The sequence below is a fragment of the Electrona antarctica genome, assembly GCF_951216825.1.
Source record: "Electrona antarctica genome assembly, chromosome: 18".
Classification (NCBI taxonomy): Eukaryota; Metazoa; Chordata; class Actinopteri; order Myctophiformes; family Myctophidae; genus Electrona; species Electrona antarctica.
In genome coordinates, this window is record NC_136799.1 from 44525056 (window position 1) to 44545579 (window position 20524).

The 20524-nt window shown below is 41.2% G+C and overlaps 1 protein-coding gene across 1 annotated transcript; it reads right to left on the bottom strand.

Annotated features, from left to right (window-relative positions):
• Positions 1-7949: 7949 nt before the first annotated feature.
• Positions 7950-19618, bottom strand: LOC306941916 (choline-phosphate cytidylyltransferase B-like; the record flags this gene model as incomplete). The annotated part of the gene is made up of 2 exons (XM_079527554.1): positions 7950-7953; positions 18096-19618. The coding sequence occupies 2 exons, from the start codon at positions 19616-19618 to the stop codon at positions 7950-7952; spliced, it is 1527 nt and encodes a 508-aa protein (XP_079383680.1).
• Positions 19619-20524: the final 906 nt, after the last annotated feature.

Genomic DNA, 20524 nt, shown 5'->3' on the forward strand with positions numbered 1-20524 from the left:
ATAATACTACAAATATTAGCCGTCCCAAACGTCAGGCTCAACCGCCGCCTATGCAGGCAGTGACCGCATCCAGTCAGGATGCTCTCTGTGGTTCCTCTGTAGAAGATTATGGGACCATGCCCCGAGAATTAATATTCCAAGCAGGCAACAGCAACACTTAAATAGTTGTGTAGGAGAATTAAAATAGTCAACTTGATGAAGGGCTATAGTCAGTGGTTGCTATACAATTGTTACTTTTACATATTTTATGCGATTAGGGTATTACTATGAATAATCTTGCATTATCATTCAAGCTAATGTGTAATCCCTCCATTTTATGATGTGTTTTGTTTATATCATTTTTACAGAACAGTGTTTGTTATGAGCAGTAAGCCATAGTGTAAATAGGAGGTTATTGTTCCTTTGCTTAGTCTCAACTTATGTAACTTAGATAGCATTTTATGCAGACATACAGTAGCACTCTATAGTGTATACGCATAGCTTCATTATAATGATATTCCACTGTTAGGTTGTTTGCTTACGTATGATTCATGATAACAATTTTTATGTATGTGATATATTACCTTGTTTTTGTTCTTTGATTTATTTTTTAAGATTTCAAGATTCTTTTTAAATCACAGTTAAGCAACTTTACTTTGTATTGTATCCTTTTCTCGTGTTACTTATCTCTATTGTTGGATGAACACCTCATTGAAGTTGGTATACTGTATAGTCCATTATGAAGGCATGAAACCCATTCAAAGTCCATTGATTTCAAAAGCGCATTGGAACTGAATGTGCCTTCATTACTGTAAAGTCGACGGTTGTGACTTAACTATTCATAGTTTTAAATAGTTGAATTGATGATATAATGTAATGTTTGTTTCTTTGACCCTTTTGAAATAAAGACAAAAGTCCTGAAAATTAAGAATGTTCTCTCCAGAATGTGTTGTGTGTAGTAGAGGAAGCTCCCATTGGTTACCATGAACACAAACGCATCCAACAGCAGCAGCAGGAGACAAGCTGCTACGATAACTAAACTGACATTTTAACATAGATAACATATTTGGCCATGAAAGAGCCTCGTTAAACACATTTTCATTCAAAGCAACACGAAAACAGTTAATGCAGAGTGAAAACATCACAATAGCGCACACGTTACACCAGAGCAAAGAAATATGAAGAATCAGAAATAATCATAATACTCACCTCTCCATCATCTTCAGGGGGGTTCCTGCAGGCATGGAGGCCGGGGCCACTGGAAAATATATGCAAAACATGTGTTCATTCTAACTGAAAATAAATGCATTTTGTTCTCAGTCCCCCTGGCTTAGTCTTCAGGACTATAGGCAGGGCTATTATGTGTATGTAACATAGGCCTACACATAAATAGCTACTACATAGGCTACTAACATACAGTATGTTAGTAGCCTATGCATGCACAGTCCTACAAGTGTGTGTAAAGCAAAGTTCTTTGTTTACCCAGGGTGAATGGACTAAGCTCGAGATGCTTGTTTACAGCCAGACCCTGCTCATAGAACATTTCATGGTAGGGGTTCAATGCCTTGCTCAAGGGCACTTCAGCGGTGGTAATTTTAACGTGCCGGTCCGGGGATTCGAACTGGCGACCTTCCGATAACAAGACCGCTCCGCAAACCGTTCGGCCACCGCTGCCCTAAGTTAAGACTCACCTTGTGGTTTTCTGGTTCTCTTTTATGTAGAACATCAGCAGGGTCACCACTGTCACTGCTATCACAATCTGAGAACCCATCGTCAAACAATAAAGGAAAAAAAGCGCCCTCTTTGCCAGTCAACAGTCTGTCTCGAGAGACTACTGCTAACATGACAGCTAAAACTGATCATGAGCAAACCTAGAAGTGTGTTACATGAGCACCCCCTGGTGGACAAACTTGTAAACAGCATGACATGCAGTATAATGGCATAATGGACTGTGAACAGACAACCACTGCAGTGGAGCAGTGGTTCCCAAAGTGGGGTGGGGAGTTCCAGGGGGTCCCCAGCTAAATGATAATTAGGAACCAAATGGACCCTTATGGGTCTGTAACTCTGAGAGTTCCATTTGTACACTCTCAGAGTTAAATTAACATAGATGTTACGATATAAATTGGGGTCTCAGAGATAGAAATGCCATTAAATGGGGGTCCGTAGACTAATCTGCATGTCAAACTGGGGGTCCTTGAAATCAAACTGGTTTTACTATAGCTGTAAAAGTCTTCTCTTATGGGGGTCCCTGGCATATGTTTTCAAATGGGGGTCCGTGGGCTAATTAGTGTCAATTTGGGGGTCCTTGTCATGACAAAATTTGGGAACCCCTGCTGTGGAGAGGGTTCAAGTGGATAATGTGTGTGTGCTCGTCTGCAGACACCACATTTAGTTTTAGTCTAGTTTTAGTCGACTAAATATCATAACATTTTAGTCGACTAAATCTACAGTTGTTGTCTCCACCAGGCCGAAGGCATGGGGAGAGAGTATGTTTTGCACTCCGTCCGTGTGTGTGTGTGTGTGTGTGTGTGTGTGTCCGTCCTTCCGTCCGTCTGTTACCAGCTAATCTCTGGCACCGTTAACCCGGTCGATGCCAAACTTTGCACACACACTCACTGCATGCCAATGATGAACCTCTGCCCCACATTTTTCAGAACGGCCTGTTATAGCGCCACCATGAGGCAGCTTTTCACATGTTTTACCTAAAACTGCACCGATCTGCGTGAAACGTTGCATGCACACTCCCTAGAGGCCAAGGACAAACCTTTGACCTGCATTTTCCGCATCTGCCTTTTATAGCGCCACCAGGAGGCCGACTTTTGTAAAACACATTTTTTGATATTACTCCTCCAGATTCTGTCCAAAAATCTCACAAATCGCTACACAGTATCTCTATGGTCATGTGCGCAAGTCAGATCTGTCCGATATTTCATATTCCATCCTAATTGGCTATAATTGGCTTTCACAGTTTGCAAGATTGTCCCGTTTTGAACAAAAGCCTCAAATCATGAACGCAGCGTGCAATTTACGTGAAATCTTTCACACATTTTCTTACTAGGCTGAGGAATATATCCCACCCTTTTCACATTGGCCTGTTATAGCGCCAACGACAGGTTGATTTTTGCAAAACACATTTTTGGAACAAAATGCCTCAAATCATCCAATTGCCATCAAAGGCGTATGAAGAAATGGCACCGTTTTCACATTGGCCTATTATAGCGCCACCAGGAGGCCACAACCTGACCTGCCCTGGTGGAGACCTGTGCCCCGAGGGGCACTTTTTCTAGTTTAAACTAAAATGGATGTTCGCGACCCTTGATGCCGTCGTAATGGCTGATTTTACACTGGAAATAGCCGATCTGCTATTTTCAGCATGAATGCAACAAAGTGTAAAATGACTTATACTGGATCTCTTGTCCACTAGTCACTTCCTAACATTTTAGTCTAGTTTATATTTGTTGATGAAATTGTCAGTATATTTAGTCTTAGTTTTAGTCATCGTAGCTTAGTTTTCATTTAGTTTCCATTTAGTTTTCGTCGGTGAAAAAAGGTAGTCGATGATCATTTATCGTCAAGATTTTGACGACAACACTGCTGACAACGCGTTGCGATCTTGTACATCTGCTATTTTCACTAGTTTGGGCCCCAGCCAGCGAGACATCAAATTTCTCTCTTGGGTCTCAAACTAAACATGTTTTGGGGACGACTGACACCCATTGTGGCTTCTATATTCTATAGTATTTTGATTTCTTGCCTTAATTATTATCATTATCCCAGCATGCCTTTACATAATAGTGTACATTAGGGGTTAATCTTGCGACAATTGTGTCTTTGCATTGTAGTTGCGATGCTCTGTTGGAGAATTAGCTATTTGTATTAATTATATATATTTATTAAACCATGAGCCATTACTGTCTCCAGTGCCTGTTATGTACAGTATATGACGTCATTTAATTTGCCTTTGAATCTTTGCTTTTGAATGCCAAATGTTGTATTCCATTTCAGCTTGTAGTTTGTACAGTATGCGTAGGCCCTACTGTAGGCAATGACTAGCAAAAGGATACAATCAAAACTTTATTAAGTACCATCTTAATCTGCAAGTAACCCAAATGCTTCATTATCAGCCATAACATCTGATTGACCTTGGCCTGTAGAGTTGTCTTTCCCCATATATGCTAGTTGTATCATGTCTCAAATGCACACTAATTAGGGGTGTAACGATACATTTTAACAACGATACGATACGTATCACGATACATGGTTGACGATACGATACGTGGACGATATTGGTTCATTATGGCGATACGATTCAATGATTTAAAATCGATACAGTAACTAATTAGCAAATACATTAAGTGAAACTTGTGGATAGTGCAGGTTTCTTAGGGGAAAGATTTATTATTATGGATATAAATAAGTAAACAGTGGTTCTCTGGCAAATAGATGGACATTGTATTTGAACACGTGGACAAACCCACGGCTTGACATGAACACAGAGAATACACACATTTATCGACCAAGTGTAGCGATATGGAATGGAAAAGTAATTAAACCCATCTTTTTCCTTTTTCTTCTTAAAATTGCTAAATACAATGCACAAATACTTAGTATTGACACAATTGTAATATATACATTGCAAAACGATTCGATACCGATTATTTCCATTGCAAAACGATACGATACAAAGTCAAACGATACGATATTTGCTGCTTCCATTTCGATATACTTTGAGTTTTTTTAAATTAAAATCGATATTTCGATATACAGTTACTATATCGTTACACTCCTAACACTAATGTCACCCTTAAGCCATCTGCTGCTGGCGTTTCACGAGTAAATGTTTAAAATGTCCTGTTTTATTGTATTTATTATAATACACTGGGCGTTTCTGAAAACAAAATGCAATGTTACAACCATGTCATTTTGGCCCTATAGATTGTGGCATTTTGACTGCACTGATAGAAAGTGCACCTGTTTCATGTTGGTGAGTCAGTGTAATGCTCCAGATTTGCTAGTCCTGTAATGTCAAAATGCAATGAATATGAACAATAATAACGTTGATTTATACAGCATACAGTGAGAAACTGAGAATGGTGGTGTCTCAAAACGCAAGAAATAAGAAAAAGGGGACTGGATTATTTAAGATTTAAGTTATTGACGTTTTCCAAAACTTTGGAAGCAACATTACTACTGAAAGACAGATCATCTTTATATCAATATTTTAAAGTAAAATAATAATAATCATATATCATTCTTGAACATAATACATGTATTTGTTTAGCTATGCAGATAATTACTATAGTTACTTGGTCTTCCCTGTTCTTCCCTACAAACATGACCATTAAGAAGGTTTGTGAGTGCTACTGTGCTATGAATGGTGCGTTTATATTGCGCTTTTATCCAAAGCGTTTCATAGTTTGCTTTACATCACCTAATCAACATGAGTTAGAATATATTAGCGGCCCCTCACTTCACACGGGTGTGATTTTTTTCTTCTACAGGCAGGTGTTACGTTTAGTGATAGTGGGTTAAAAAAAAGAAGCAAAACAATCCCATACTCCCATAGTCTGACAGACAGACAGACAGACAGACACTTCAACACTAGCACAGTGCTGATGAAGTTGGAGGCTATCAGGCAAGTTGCCATGTCTAGAATTCAACACTGGTGAGTGCGTGTGTGTGTGTGTGTGTGCGTGAAAAAAAATCCCTTTCTGGCCAAAAAGTACCGTTTATACGTGTGTGGGGGGCTCAGAGTGCGTCCACTAAGGAAAGTAGGGTTTTGGTGAGTAGCAAAAACGTTCTTTTAAAATATATGCTAAAGAGGAGAGGCTGGTCTGATTTCAATTTGAGATTTAAAACTGAAAGTCCCATAGCCTTATACTGCAGGGCAGAATCGTAGAAGCAGTAGAAGGCTATGGACCAGAGCTATCAGGGCTGGTACTCCTCCAAACTGTTCCAGTTCACTTTAGCTGTAATTGTGCTGCATGTGATTATAAAGCCGATTGAACCACTATGGACTTTAATTAATTTAACTTTTAAATAAAGATAATAAAACGGATTTAAACCACTATGGACTTTAATTAATGTAACTCTTAGAAACAGTTTTACAAATTACACCCATAACATCATGTATCACGCAGTGTCTGCTGATGGACACTAGATGGCGCCAGAACATCAGTGTACCAGTCTGTCCATGCGACGCATTGTGAGCTTTGTAGATCGGCTACTTTCAATAGATTTTGAAAACTTTAAATTGCACATTCTGCACAATGAGTACTTTTACTTTTGGTACTTTAAGTACATTTTGATACCAATATTTCTGTACTTTTACTCAAGTAGATTTTTAATTTCATACTTTTACTTAATTGTAATGGAGTACTTTATACATTGCAGTAGGCCTAGTGATACTTTTACTTAGGTAAAACATGTGAGCACTTTTCCCCACCACTGGTTATTGTAACTCAGCCCATAACCAGCACAGAGATCTCTTCAAACATTCTATGAAAAGCTTATAACGATGTTTATCAGACTGAGACTCAGTGAGAAAGTGAGTGTATAGAGATATAGGCCACATTAAAGGATTATGCATATCCATTCAAGCAAGGCAATGCAAGGCAAGTTTATTAGTTCGTTTCAACAACAAAAAGTGCTTTACATAAAACATCAAAGCATTGAGATATCAAGACAGAACAAAAATAACACATGAAAGTACATTTGAAAAAACAATAAGAGCATTTTTTATTTATTTTTAAGTCGTATGAAGATGCAGTGTCACAGTGAGACACATTCGTGACACGTCGTCAGGTTGTAGATTGTCTATCTTTGGATAAGAGGGGAGCCAACTCATTATGTTTTTGCTTTAGTAGGGCTCACGCATGCTTTTAAATGTTAATGCTCATAAGTTAGACTGAAGATCCCTTTCTTGTCTTTTTCAGGCGTAGGCTATATGATATGATTTATTAATGAAAATCACAAGTTTAGTTTTTGTATTAATAATGCAATCTGTGTATATAATATTGTATATTATTACATGGCTTGGTTGAATGCTTGATTCTGATTGGTCAATCGCTTAATTCAGCGGTGAGTTATCTCATGATAATGACCGCTCCGCTCTATATCACACCGATGGCTAATCAACGCCAGCTTTGATCAAAGCTTGCCTCGGCTCATATCAATCCGCACTTCCGCATAAAGAGGTGCCGGCCGCTACAATTTTCAAACAGTTTGTTGTTGTTTACTATCGCTGCTTCTCCACAGAACACAAAATGGACGATGTATTTAAAGGTGTAGTGAAATGAAAAATACGTTTTTCACACTTTTAGACCATATCCATGGTCATCATATGGGCATACCTAACAATGGATGCCAAAACAAATTGAAAATTCTCATTTTTGTGTGTTTTTATATCAAAAGTCCATAAATTATTACTTCCTGAAAACGAAAACGTGCTGCGTGATGACGTGTCGAGGCCAACATCGATCAAAGCCAATAAAAATGAAGCTCACCAGTTTAATTCCCCATATCTCCGCATCCGTCCAGCACAGGCTGCACAGCTGCTACTGATTACAGACATCTTCCGTTTTTATTCCCATTCAAGATAACATCCAGAGAGTGTATTACTCGGTTTCAACTTAATCATCACGCTAAAAATGTATCTGAAAACATTATAGGGTAGAAATAAGCCACATTAAGTGTAAACTGGTAAAGCTGGCTGACTATCTGATTTGTAAACAAACGCCACACGCTGTCCTGCGTAGCATAGCTACCCGTCCCTAGCTACCGTCCCATCCCCTGAAGGGATGCGACGCTCTGATTGGTTCAGAAACTTCATAGCGGTGTTTCAACTTGAGACCGTCTGAAACTTCAAAATAAAATGTCCACCATTTCCGTTTCACTACGCCTTTAAAGTTAATTTTAACATATTTGGAGAAGATGAAACATTAGATTCCTGGTTAATGGCTGACCTGTCACCTGTAAAGAGAAAAAGAAAAGAGAAGGAAAGCACGGAGAAAGCCAGACAACACCATGCAGAGACATTAAAAGACACAGAGAGCTCAATGACAATGACGTCGATAAAATTGAAGAAGGCAGACATGAAATAAACACAAAGCGAAGCACTGAATGGGCTATGAAGGTTTTAAGAGACTGGTTAGTTGAAAATAAGATGTCAACAGACTTTGACACATACGGAGCTGAAACCCTGAATCAGGTGCTGCGTTCGTTTTATGCATCTGTACAAAATAGCAATGGAAATTCCTACTCAATTCAATTATTAATTAAATTATTAATCAATTAAATAACTCAGAAACTACAAAACATTTCCAAAGTAAAAAGTTCCAGCATGTGTCTCCACAGTAAGCTGAATTATAAAAAGTGTGAATGGAGTTTCTATGTGAAAATGATTTTTTGACGTGCCATAACCTTAAATGTATATTATACATTTATCAAATTTGAAAGCACTATATTTCTAAAACTATGAAACATTTCAAAGATTATTTTTCAGGCAAACATGTCCACCATAAGATGAACCTGAATAGGTTTGCATGGGGTTTCTAGGTGTAAGTATGTAGGACTAGTAGCATGCCAAAGTTTGTGCTATTGCCATTGAGAATGCATTGGGCATTTAAGTTAAATAACTCAGAAAGTACAAAACATTTCAAAGTAAAACATTCCAGCATGTGTCTCCACAATAAGCTGAATTATACAAAGTGTGAATGGAGTTTCTAGGTGAAAGTGACTTTTTGACGTGACATAACCTGCCATTATAAATTTCTCAAATTTGAAAGCACTATATTTCTAAAACTATGAAACATTTCAAAGATTATTTTTCAGGCAAACATGTGCACCATAAGATGAACCTAAATAGGTTTGAATGGGGTTTTTAGGTCTAAGTATTTAGGACTAGTAGCATGCCAAAGTTTGTGCTATTTCCATTTCCAAGTTCCAGCATCTGTCTCCACAATAAGCTGAATTATAAAAAGTGTGAATGGAGTTTCTAGGTGAAAGTGATTTTTTGACGTGCCATAACCTGCCATTGAGCCCCATCATAAATGTCTCAAATTTGAAAGCACTATTTTTCTAAAACTATGAAACATTTCAAAGATTCCTTTTCAGGCAAACATGTCCACTGTAATGGATGCAATTCTAATTCAGCTTCATGCAAAATCCTGCTGGAAGCGATCATTTATCCAAATAGTTTCAAAAAGCACTGAAATGTTTTAAACACAACAGTCGTTTCTGAGAAGGGGAAGTATGGACCACAAGGCCGCCAGTTCGAGCCCCGCTTCGTCCAAAAGTAACCTGACCCTAAGAGGTGCTCATGCTGTGTTTTAGATCATTTTACACAATGACAAGTGTGATGTAAAGTGTAGAGGCCCATACCTCCACACCAAGAATGATAACTGTATGTTTGTCTATGGCAGAGATCATACCACAACTAATGGTAATGACAGTAGACATTGACAGTGGTGAACGGCAGTCGTTGGCATCTGTTTCAGAGTAATTAGATGAATGCAAACTCTTAACAGGCAATCAAATTCTGTATTGTGTAGGCCATTCTGTAGCTCATTATTAAATGTGCCAATTGTTATTGACTTGTGTCATAACAAATCTATCAAATATCACTTAATCAAATTCAAGTACCACCATTATGACTTACACTAAAATACAGAAGCGTACACATCCCATCCTATTCACACAGGAGGCAAATCAATTCTAATTACTATATCAAATATATGAACCATGTTAGGTTATTATTAATATAAGTAAACTTTATATGGACAGGGTTTGAGCCACTGCAATTTCCTGACATTTGGACATTTAAACATCACCCTCTAGTCTAGTCCTATAGTGTCCTAGGAGGAGGTGAAGACATGGTGGAAGACCATCTAGAGGTGCTTTGTTGTCTATTCTGACCTGACATAGCCTCTTTGGAGACAGTTGTCAACAGCTTCAGTGAAATTGTTCATTTGTTAACTGGACAGTGTGACAATGAATTGAGTGATCACATTTCCTTTTTTTTTTTTTTTTTTTTGTGGCTTTCGCCTTTATTTTATATATTTTATGGAGGGACAGACAGTAGGCTGACAGGAAATGGGGAGAGAGATGGGGGGAAAGACATGCAGTAAAGGCCGTCGGGATCGGGAGTCGAACCCGCGGGACACTGCCAGACTGGATTGCCAGCCAAGGTGCCTGGACCACTGAGCCATGGCCCAGCACATTTCCTTTTAAACATACAACGGTGAGACAGCCAGCAGCGCAGGGATTTGAACCCTGATTCTAGCAATGTAGAATGTACCGACTACAACTGCTTGTTTTCTGACATCACCATCCGTACTTGCATGTCAATACAGAAAATATTAAAATAGGGATGAGTGTTGCAGTGTCTTGATAAAGAACCGCCCAAAGCATCAACTCTAAATATTACACTAGTTGGCAGCATGCTGAACACACACAGCTACAAATAAAGGCCTACACATAATATAATAACACACAAATGGTATATGTTCTTGTTTGCGGTTCACTAGGGCCTATAGTACAGGAAATCTATGGAAAATACAGGATCAACCTCTAACTAATTGCAAAAAAAACGAACTCAGCTGATTTTGCATCTTCAATATATCCTGAATAACAGAAAAAAAGTTGCCTGGAATTGTCTGAGGGGAAAGTGTTGAAAATAGCCTGTACAGTGTGGCCACCATTGACATCCTATTATAAGGTAATATTTTCTAAATGTCCTTATGCTTTAAGTAGCATGTGACATATCAAACTAGGGGGTTTTCATGATGCTGAATCCATTCCAAGCATTAGTTTTGCATAAAAACACTCATTGGGCTAAATTTGGCCATAGCAACTTGCCCAAATGTGCTGACCTCATTACATTTTGGCAAGTTGCTATGGCCAAATTTAGCCCAATGAGTGTTTTTATGCAGAACTAATGCTTGGAATGGCTTCAGCATCATGACAACAACCTAGTTTGATATGTCACATGCTACTTAAAGCATAAGGACATTTAGAAAATATTGCCTTATAATAGGATGTCAATGGTGGCCATACTGTACAGGCCATTTTCAACACTTTCCCCTCAGACAATTCCAGGCAACTTTCTTTCTGTTATTCAGGATATATTGAAGATGCAAAATCAGTTGAGTTCGTTTTTTTTGCAATTAGTTAGAGGTCAAATTACATTATTACTGGACTACTAGTGAACCGCAAACAAGAACATAGGCTGCCTAGTTAGCCATTATCTTCAGGTGAATGGCCCATGCATTTTTTTTATTGCCATGGCTATGAGTCAGACCCATTGAAAATATTGATTGGGGTCAGGGGACCCTGGGGTCAGTTCCAAGTAGTCCCCAAAATGTGTTAATATAGCATCAAAATCAACAAGCCACTATACAAATTATACACATCAGAGCTATGTGGAAATGAATAGCCTATCTACAAGCTTGCAGTGTTGTGCGAGCTAGTACAGTCATGGGGGGTCACCAAAACACGTGTTAATATAGCATCAAAATCAGCGATGTGAAAATAGCCAATCTACAAGCTTCGAGATTTGATTATTAGCCTATTTGTCTAGCACAAGCGTTTAGAGCAGACTACAACACAGAGCGCAGTCAAACGTAGTCAGCTTCATTTATATTTTGGTGAATGATGGTGCACTACACACACACAGAAAATAGAAGATCTACAAGCTCCAATACGTCGCAGCATGGCACTCACCAATCCAAGCAGAGGTCCAACCAAGGGGGCAGGCAGACTTTCCAACGTTGAAGCTCTGGGTCCTAGTGGTAGGAGGAGGGACTACAGGCGGACCCGTGGATTCATGACCGGGAAACCCCGTGCAGCTGGGCTTTAACGTTGAGCGCTCGGTTGCCCTACGTCACTCAGGACCTCAAAGTTGAGGTCCTGGGAGGGACTTCCGGCAGTCTTCCGGGTGCTTCAAAACGCCACTGAGCAACTTCCACTGACATGAATAGCTGGGGGGGCGGAGCTTCGCGCCAGTTCAGGCTCTATTATATATATACTCTATGGGTCCAACACACCATGCCGTCATTCCTCTATTACTCCATATTTTAAATCCCTTATCCTGCCCTGCAGGTTTAAATGAACTATCAATGTCATCCACTTTAAAATCTTTATAGCCCATCCTCTTCTAACCTATATTTTTTAACTATTTTAAACCAGGTCTCATGGTCTCGTGTAAATAGGGGTGATTGGGTCAAAACGATGTTTCATTTTCTATAATATTCTGTATGGGTTGTTTATCAAATTCCTTTTCCATATATTTCCATTTTGCTATATAATCTGGTTTACACCAACATCCTACGTATCGTAGCTGGGCCGCATAATAGTACATTTTTTAATTTGGAAGACTCATCCCCCCCTCTCTCCTGGGAGTTGAAGGGTTTGAAACCTCACCCTTGGCCTCTGCCCTTATGTGGTAAACAACTCACCTTACCTGTGGTCTGTGCACACTGTACGTTGCTATGGTAACATGTCATCAAATGCTGCTGTTGTTGTGGTCATCACTGTTAGCATGTGTGCTATCAGGCAGAGGTTGAGATAGATATAAAAGTCCTGGCCAAAATGTCATAAAAAACACAACACATAAAATCGGAATGTTATTGTGGCCTATTGACCACAAACAGACCATCATGATTTGCTTGCTGGACCTATAATTAATTAAACTAGACCTGTACGTGCCCGTCGCAGTCGGCCACCGGCCTACTTTGGAATGATGCAACTTGGGAACCTAATGATATATGTTGTCATAGCACCCGTCAGCCGGTGTCCCACATGGAGGTCTGTGTATGTGCCTGTGTGTGAAGACTACACACTGAAAAGTGTATTTGGCAATCAATTAGGCCCACTGGCAGAGCCTGATTGGTTGAGCCTCAGTTGGCTGAGGCAGAGGCTGGAAATTGCACAGGTGAAAGGAGTTGGCCTCATTAGGCCCACTGGCAGAGCCTGGCCCAGGTGAAAGGAGTTGGTCTCATTAGGCCCACTGGCAGAGCCTGGCCCAGGTGAAAGGAATTGGCCTCATTAGGCCCACTGGCAGAGCCTGGCCCAGGTGAAAGGAGTTGGCCTCATTAGGCCCACTGGCAGAGCCTGAGCAGAGCCTTTTGTGGTGGTTCTGGAGAAGCGTGGGTCCGACCAACTCGATACCTGGCACTGCACTCCCTGTGGGGGTGTGGAACGCGTGTGTCGAATTTGAAGTCGGTGGGTCAAACGGATCTCGAGTTACGTGCATTACAACTGTACACACACGCATACTGCCACACACGTACGCAACGCGGGAAGCAAACGCAGCTCGTAAATTTCAAACAATTAAAAAAGAAAAAAAACAATTAGAATGAATTACGTACTTTTTTTTAAAGTTTTTTCTTTCTCTTTTACGTTTTCTTTTTTAAGGTTTTTTTTTCTTTCTACTGTGTGTGTGTGTGTGTGTGTGTGTGTGTGTGTGTGTGTGTGTGTGTGTGTGTGTGTGTGTGTGTGTGTGCGTACGTGCTATTGTGTGTGATACATCTGAGCCCCCTGGTGGCGGGCGGGTGGTGTCACAGCGTGACAGACAGACAGACAGCCTGGATTACATAGTAATCTCTCAATGCATTCGCAATAAAAAATAAAGATAGCTGCCCGTCCAGTCAGGATCAGGGAGGCTATTTCATTGGCCTGTTAATGAAGACAATGAAGCCGGGCGCTACGTGAATGGTCAGTTAATGAAGCCTCCTTACAGTCCGTCAGGGGCTGGGTAGAGCTATTTCAGCTGGCAAGTTCCACATCCAGAATTTATCTTTGCATTTATTGTTCCTTGTTAGTTCTTAAACAAATAATCACGTGCAGTTTTTCCCCCAGTGAGATCACCCTGAGAGTCATATGGTTTTCTGTTTGTTTTTTTAGCTGAAGAGACCCCCTTTACAGGGAAAACGATCTATAGCAATGATTGCTATGAGAATACACTACTACAAAGGAGATCCTGAGGCTCCCCTGCCACCACCACCAGCAGCACAACTCTCAGCAAGCACAATACTACACACTTGTGGCTTTGGTGACTCAGGATAAACTCGGGCAGATCGCCCGCCCGTGTCCATTAGAGTGCCTGCCCTATTAACCAAATGGACCTTTACGGGTTAATTTGGTTCCATTTGTACACTGTCAAAGTCATGGCGGTCCGATCATACCTAACTGGGGTCCTTGAAATTAAAAAAAAAACTTTGAGAATCACTGCTCTATTGCAATGATTACCATCAGAATACAAACCTGTTAGCCTTAATAATAATAATAATAATATGGTTACTAACTTAATACTATCAACATCTATCTATTCTATAGACCCTCTACAACAGTGGTTCCCTAACTTTTTCTTGTCAAGGACCCCCAGATTGACACTTTATTAGCCCGCGGACCCCATTTGAAAAGATATGCCAGAGACTCCCCAAGAGAAGATTGTTATGGCTCTAGCAGTGATTCTCAACCTGTTTAATTTCAAGGACCCCCCAGCTTGACATGCATTAGTCTACGGACCCCCATTCTCCATATTCAGACCGCAGCCATCTTGCCAGCAAGGTGATACCTAGGTGACACTTTATAGACAGCCCATTCATCCAAACAGAAAAGTCCTCTCTTATTATATTAAACAACGTCAAAATCACCAACATTGCAGCTGTAGGGAAAGCTTGCTCTTTCAATCTGTAAAGTGTTTGTTTCATAAAAATCCACCGTAGACATTTTATGAGCTACTTTCTGTCAAGAAATTCCTTGCAGATGATTTTTTTCCTAAGTGCTGGAGTTTGGAAGCGCTCGTTGACTATCACTCAACGGCCCTGCGTACCACCTGTTTTGAATGTGCACATAATGCAGGAGGCAGCAGGAGGTTGCTTTACTGATAACGAGCGCTTCCATACTCTGATACTTAGAAAATAATCATCTGCAAGGAATTTCTTGACAGGAAGTAGCTCATAAAATGTCTATGGTGGATTTTTATTAAACAAAAACTTTACAGATTGAAAGAGGATAATTCAAGCTTTCCCTACAGCTGCAATGTTGGTGATTTTGACGTTGTTTAATATAATTAGAGAGGACTTTTCTGTTTGGATGAATGGGCTCTATGTCACCTAGGTATCACCTTGCTGGAAAGATGGCTGCGGTCTGAATATGGATAATTGAATGCCATTTCTATCTCTGGGACGCCCAATTTATATTGTAAAATCAATGTTAATTTTACTCTACAAATGGAACCAAATGGACCCGTTTAGGTCCATTTGGTTCATTTGTACACTCTCAGAGTTACAGACCCTTACAGGTCTGTAACTCTGAGAGTGTAACACATGGAACCAAATGGACCCATTACAGGTCTGTAACACATTGAACCAAATGGACCCATTACAGGTCTGTAACTCTGAGAGTGTAACACATGGACACAAATGGACCCTTACAGGTCTGTAACTCTGAGTGTACAAATGGACCCTTACAGGTCTGTAACTCGAGAGTGTACTACTACAAATGGAACCAAATGGAACCTTATATAACTTTAAACTCTGATACTGTACAAATGGGACTCTTAGGGGTCAATTTGGTTTTACTCTCAGAGTTATGGGGGCCCTTGAAATTAAAAGGTTTGAGATCTGTATGCAATATCTTAAAGATGGAGTGCCACAATTTTTTATCACCCTAAAACATTTTCCAAAAAGTGTACAGTATTTGTTAAAATCATGCTTTTATGTGGACACGCCCACCAGTTCATTAAGTATGCCTGGTTTGCCTGGTGGGTGGTGATGGGTGGTGATCCACCTGAACTGAAGCGCATCCACAGCTGTAGTTGTATGATAAAGGGGGAGGGGTTAGGGGAGGGGCTGATATTATGATGTCACTATATTACTGTTTATTTCATTGGCCCGTTTGACTGTCAAGGGTTTAGCCTCCAGGAAGAAACCCTAAATACAAAGTTAAAACACTGTTGCACATAAAAACGACTCAAGGGTGTCTAATAGAAGGTAGAAGCTGACACGGGACGGGAGTGGATTTCCACTCCTGTCCCATCCCACTCCCACAGAAGAAAATCCTTTTGTATTGTATATATACTGTATATTGCCCAACAATGTTTATGTATACAATATACTGTCCGTTTTGAGATTTTGCAGCCAGTGTGTGCAGTTCAGATTGTTGGAATATGCAGCTGAAAATGACTGATGAGAGACTGCTGGATATTTTGTTTTATATCCTGCAATTATTCAGTTTGGCTGATTGGAGACTTCTTATTCCAATGAATTGGATTCAGTTGTAAAAGGAGCTGGCTAAACAGATTGTGTTCTTTAGCGGGTGGAAGGGCCCCCGGTTGAAAAGTAATATAAAGTAATGTGTATTACTCTTGATATATTACTCTTGATTCCAAGTAATAAGTAATGTAATATTATTACTTTTTCTAAGGAGTAATAAAATAAAGTAAACATATTACTCTCCTAAGTAATATACTAATATTGCCCAACACTGCTCACTTCACACGGGTGTGATTTTTTTAGGACTATCCACAGCCCACCAATGAGATCTTATAATGAGTGAGGACCAATCATAAAATGATTTCAAAAACGTACGATTTCAAAAACGTAATAAAGATAGGTTTCCGTTGACATACATGTATACATACAGACATTACCTTTAATTCACCCGACACTGAAACATATCCTATAATTACGTCACCATCGACAGCCAGTTATAACCCGACATTGAAAAATATATATTAATTACATCACCATCAACATCTAGTATATATACCTCTGAGCATACGCATACAAAAGCCAGCACGACAACAATACTTGCGCGCTCTGCTTGTGCAAGTAACTAGAACTGCACTCTGTCGAGTGCCTACGAACGTTCAAATCTCATGTGAAACATTGAACTTAAATACTAAAGTCTGGTTATAACTGACTGTCAATGGTGACGTAATTACGATATGTTTCAATATTGGTTGGGTAACAGGTAACGTATGTATGTATACATGCATGTAAGTTGAAAGTACGTATGTATGTATGTATGTATGTATGTACGTACGTGCGTATGTATGTACGTACGTACGTATGTATATGTAAGTTTTAAAGTACTATACTGGGGTCGGCTGGCTTTTCTATGCGTATGCTCGGAGGTATACTGATTTTGAGTGTGGCGTAATGAAGATATATGTATCAATGCCGGGGTATAACTTTCGATGGTGACGTAATAAAGATTACATACATGTATACATACAGACATTACCTTTAATTCACCCGACACTGGAACATATCCTAATTACGTCACCATCGACAGCCAACCCGACATTGAAACATATCTTAATTACGTCATATCAAACATCTAGTATGTATACCTCCGAGCATACGCATGAAAAAGCCAGCACGACCACAATACTTTAATGAAAAATAGCATTGTAGCGTTATGGCTCAAGACCACACCTGATTTTAAGACCAACACATCCCCACATGGGGCAAAATTGGCGCAATAACATTATGTATTTAGACTACTGGTTCTCAACATGGGGTCCGGTGACCACATGGGGTGCAAATGGAACCGTGCAGGTCCACACACACACACACACAAACACACACACCCTTGTGGGGCGCAAGGGGTACCGAATGAGACCTCGGACAATAGCGAAGATAGGCCCCTCTGTGTTAGGCTATGACAACTTCGACACTAAAAGAGGAGCCGGGGATCAACCGCTGTACCTCCTGAGCCACTGTCGCCATAGTTTCAGCCGATTCGAGTCCCACAGGTTTCCATTATAAAATATACGATTTAAATATTTCAAAAAATATTTCATATGAAACGTGGAAAAAAGGGTGGAATCACAAGATATGTCGTGCTGATCGGTTCAGTGAGATTAGCTCCGGATACACATTCACACACAGACCAACCCTCTTATACACGGCTAGCCTTCGAAGGCACGCTATAAATATTGAAACTGATATGGACACTAAACTATGTTTTTCTTAACAAAAAAATAATTAATTGGAACTGGCAAACTGTGAATCTAAAATGAATTGTAAACCAAAATTAAAAATGAAATGAAGATAAAAACGGTACAATACACAATCATATCAGAGGAGCCTTTTGGAACCCACATTGCTCTCTCTGCGGGATCCTCCTGTTGGACTGATAGCCATTCTGGCTCCACGTCAACAGGCTCCGCCTCTTCTTCAGCCTCAGCTGGTAGTTCAGAGTTGGCAGCCGCCACAGACTCGTCCTCGACCTCTTGGAACCATGGTGGCTCTGACCAGCGCGCGTGTTCGTAGAAGGCTGCAGCGTCTGGATCGGGAGCGGGGTCTACATTCAGTTGCTCGACTGCGGGTTCCGCCGCTTTCTCCGATCCAGGCCTGTCAGGCGGTTCAGGGTTTTCATTTGCCAGAGACGGGTCCTCGTCTTCCTCCCGTCTGAAGCCAGAGCTATGTTTCCGTGCATGGGTGTGTGGCCCACGTGGAAATCCCTCCCCTGCCAACTCAGTTCTCTCCTCCACGTTGAGATGCCAGATGCCACGGAACATTATGGGCCTCTTACTGAGTACCTTCTGTACCGGTTCAGAGTTGTCAAATACCACACAGCCAAAGTTAGGGAGCTTCCCGCCACTGGCGATATTGAGCTCCAGCACCACACCGAATTGCTCAAAGAACTCCGTGAGCTCAGCCTTGTCCACTTCATGAGGGATGTTTCCCACAACCAGTTGGTGGGCGTTGCATTTCCTGACCCGTGCCTCCCCTTGCCTCCCTTCCGACACTGGCCTGCGTCCTCTACGTATGGCTGGAGGGCACCCAGGTGGTCTCTGGCTTGGTGGGCCTCGTGGTACACCCTTCGCTGCTGACTTTGTCTCTGGCCCATCTGGGCCAAAGAGCTCCAGGAAGTTGTCGAGAAATTCCCGCGAGTTCTCTTCCCACTTGAGGATGAGTTCGTGGCATTCCTCCTCCACCTTGTGGACAAGGTGCTTGGATTTCTCCTCCACCATTCGCACAGTCTCCTTCATCTTGTCCACCTGGTCCAGGAGCCGGTACTTGTTGTTATTAATAAATCCGACATTTAGTTCTTCGGGTGTGAATCCCCGCTGCAGGTTACGCCGCGCATAGAAGTCATAGTCTCGGACGATACGAGCGATCAGGTCGGATGTGGAGATGCCCTCTGTTCTCCTGGTGACCACAAACATTCCTGCTTCCTTGATGTGTTTATAGATATCCTCCGAGTCTCCGGAAGTGTACGGAATGTCATCATGGGCCACAAAGTCGATCTTGTGCTTCTTGAGGAAGTCCGTGGTGATGGTCCAGGGAGCGTCACACAACACCTCATCGACATAGCGGCAGTGCCTCACCGCGTCGTAGCGCTCCGTCTCGTTCATCACCGTGAGGCCCTTGTACTTGTGAGTGAGTTCATCACTGCAGACTCCTACAATCAGGTGCGTGTTGGGAAATAGGTTTTTGGCCTGCATCAGAGCGCGAGCGTGCCCCGAGTGGAAAAGGTCAAAGATTCCATCGGCGTACACCCGTACCGGCCGGTGCGCTGGAGTGCCCCTCTCCGCCTGGGCAATGGTCAGCTTGTCAAGAGGCACGTCCACTTCAAAGACTGAAGCCTTTGCAAAACTGGCCGGCTTCTTTATACTCATGACAAGTGTTCCGGTTCCCTATTTATACTTACCTCTGCTGTGCCTTATTCCTATCAGTGCACTCAACTTAAAAAGCTCAACTTTATTGTAACCATTATCTGATGGTGTGGTGACTAATGACACCGGTGGTAAATTTGGCAGGAAATCTGTCCTTGGCCTTCTTTCTAATCAGGTCCAACTCAAAGCACTTCCAGAGACCCATTATCATTGGGCAATCTATGATGTCAGTACTATAATGTCAGACATCTCTATATTTGGGCGAAACTGACTGACAAGACAGAGAGATGGATAGAAACAGATTTGTGTAACTTATACACACTCATCTATGACGTCAGTGATCTCGATACAGTCTTGTCCCTTCCGGATAAGTGCATTGTGTTGCGGCATTTCCAGCAGTGAATCTTCCCTTCCCGGGCCACATTAGCTACTTCATACTGGGGGATCCTGAGGCGCTCCAAGGCCGGCGTGGAGATATGCTCCCATCTGGTCCCTGTTTTACCCGGGCCCTCTCTGTCCATACTCAGGGCATGTCCCGAGAAGATCCTCCCAAGGGAGACGACAAGGAGACATCCGTGGACATTCCTGTACAAGTATTTGATTTTAGATGGGCCTTGGTTGGTTGGTCTGTGTTGTTGTTTCCAACTATAAGTTGGAGTGATTTGCGTATTGCGACACGTAGTGGTTCTAATCTCAAGGTGGGACAAATTGAACTATTTGGTACCCATACAGTAATGGGCCTCCGTGGCCTAATGCACACCAAACTGGGTGTCCTTGAAATTAACCAATACTTTGGACTTGCTTTGTATGCGGAACGGCAAATATAAAAGTAATATGACAGCACAGCAACAATATGATGTACTGGGATGCTGAACCATGATTTTCAATTTAAATTATTGTATGGAGCCT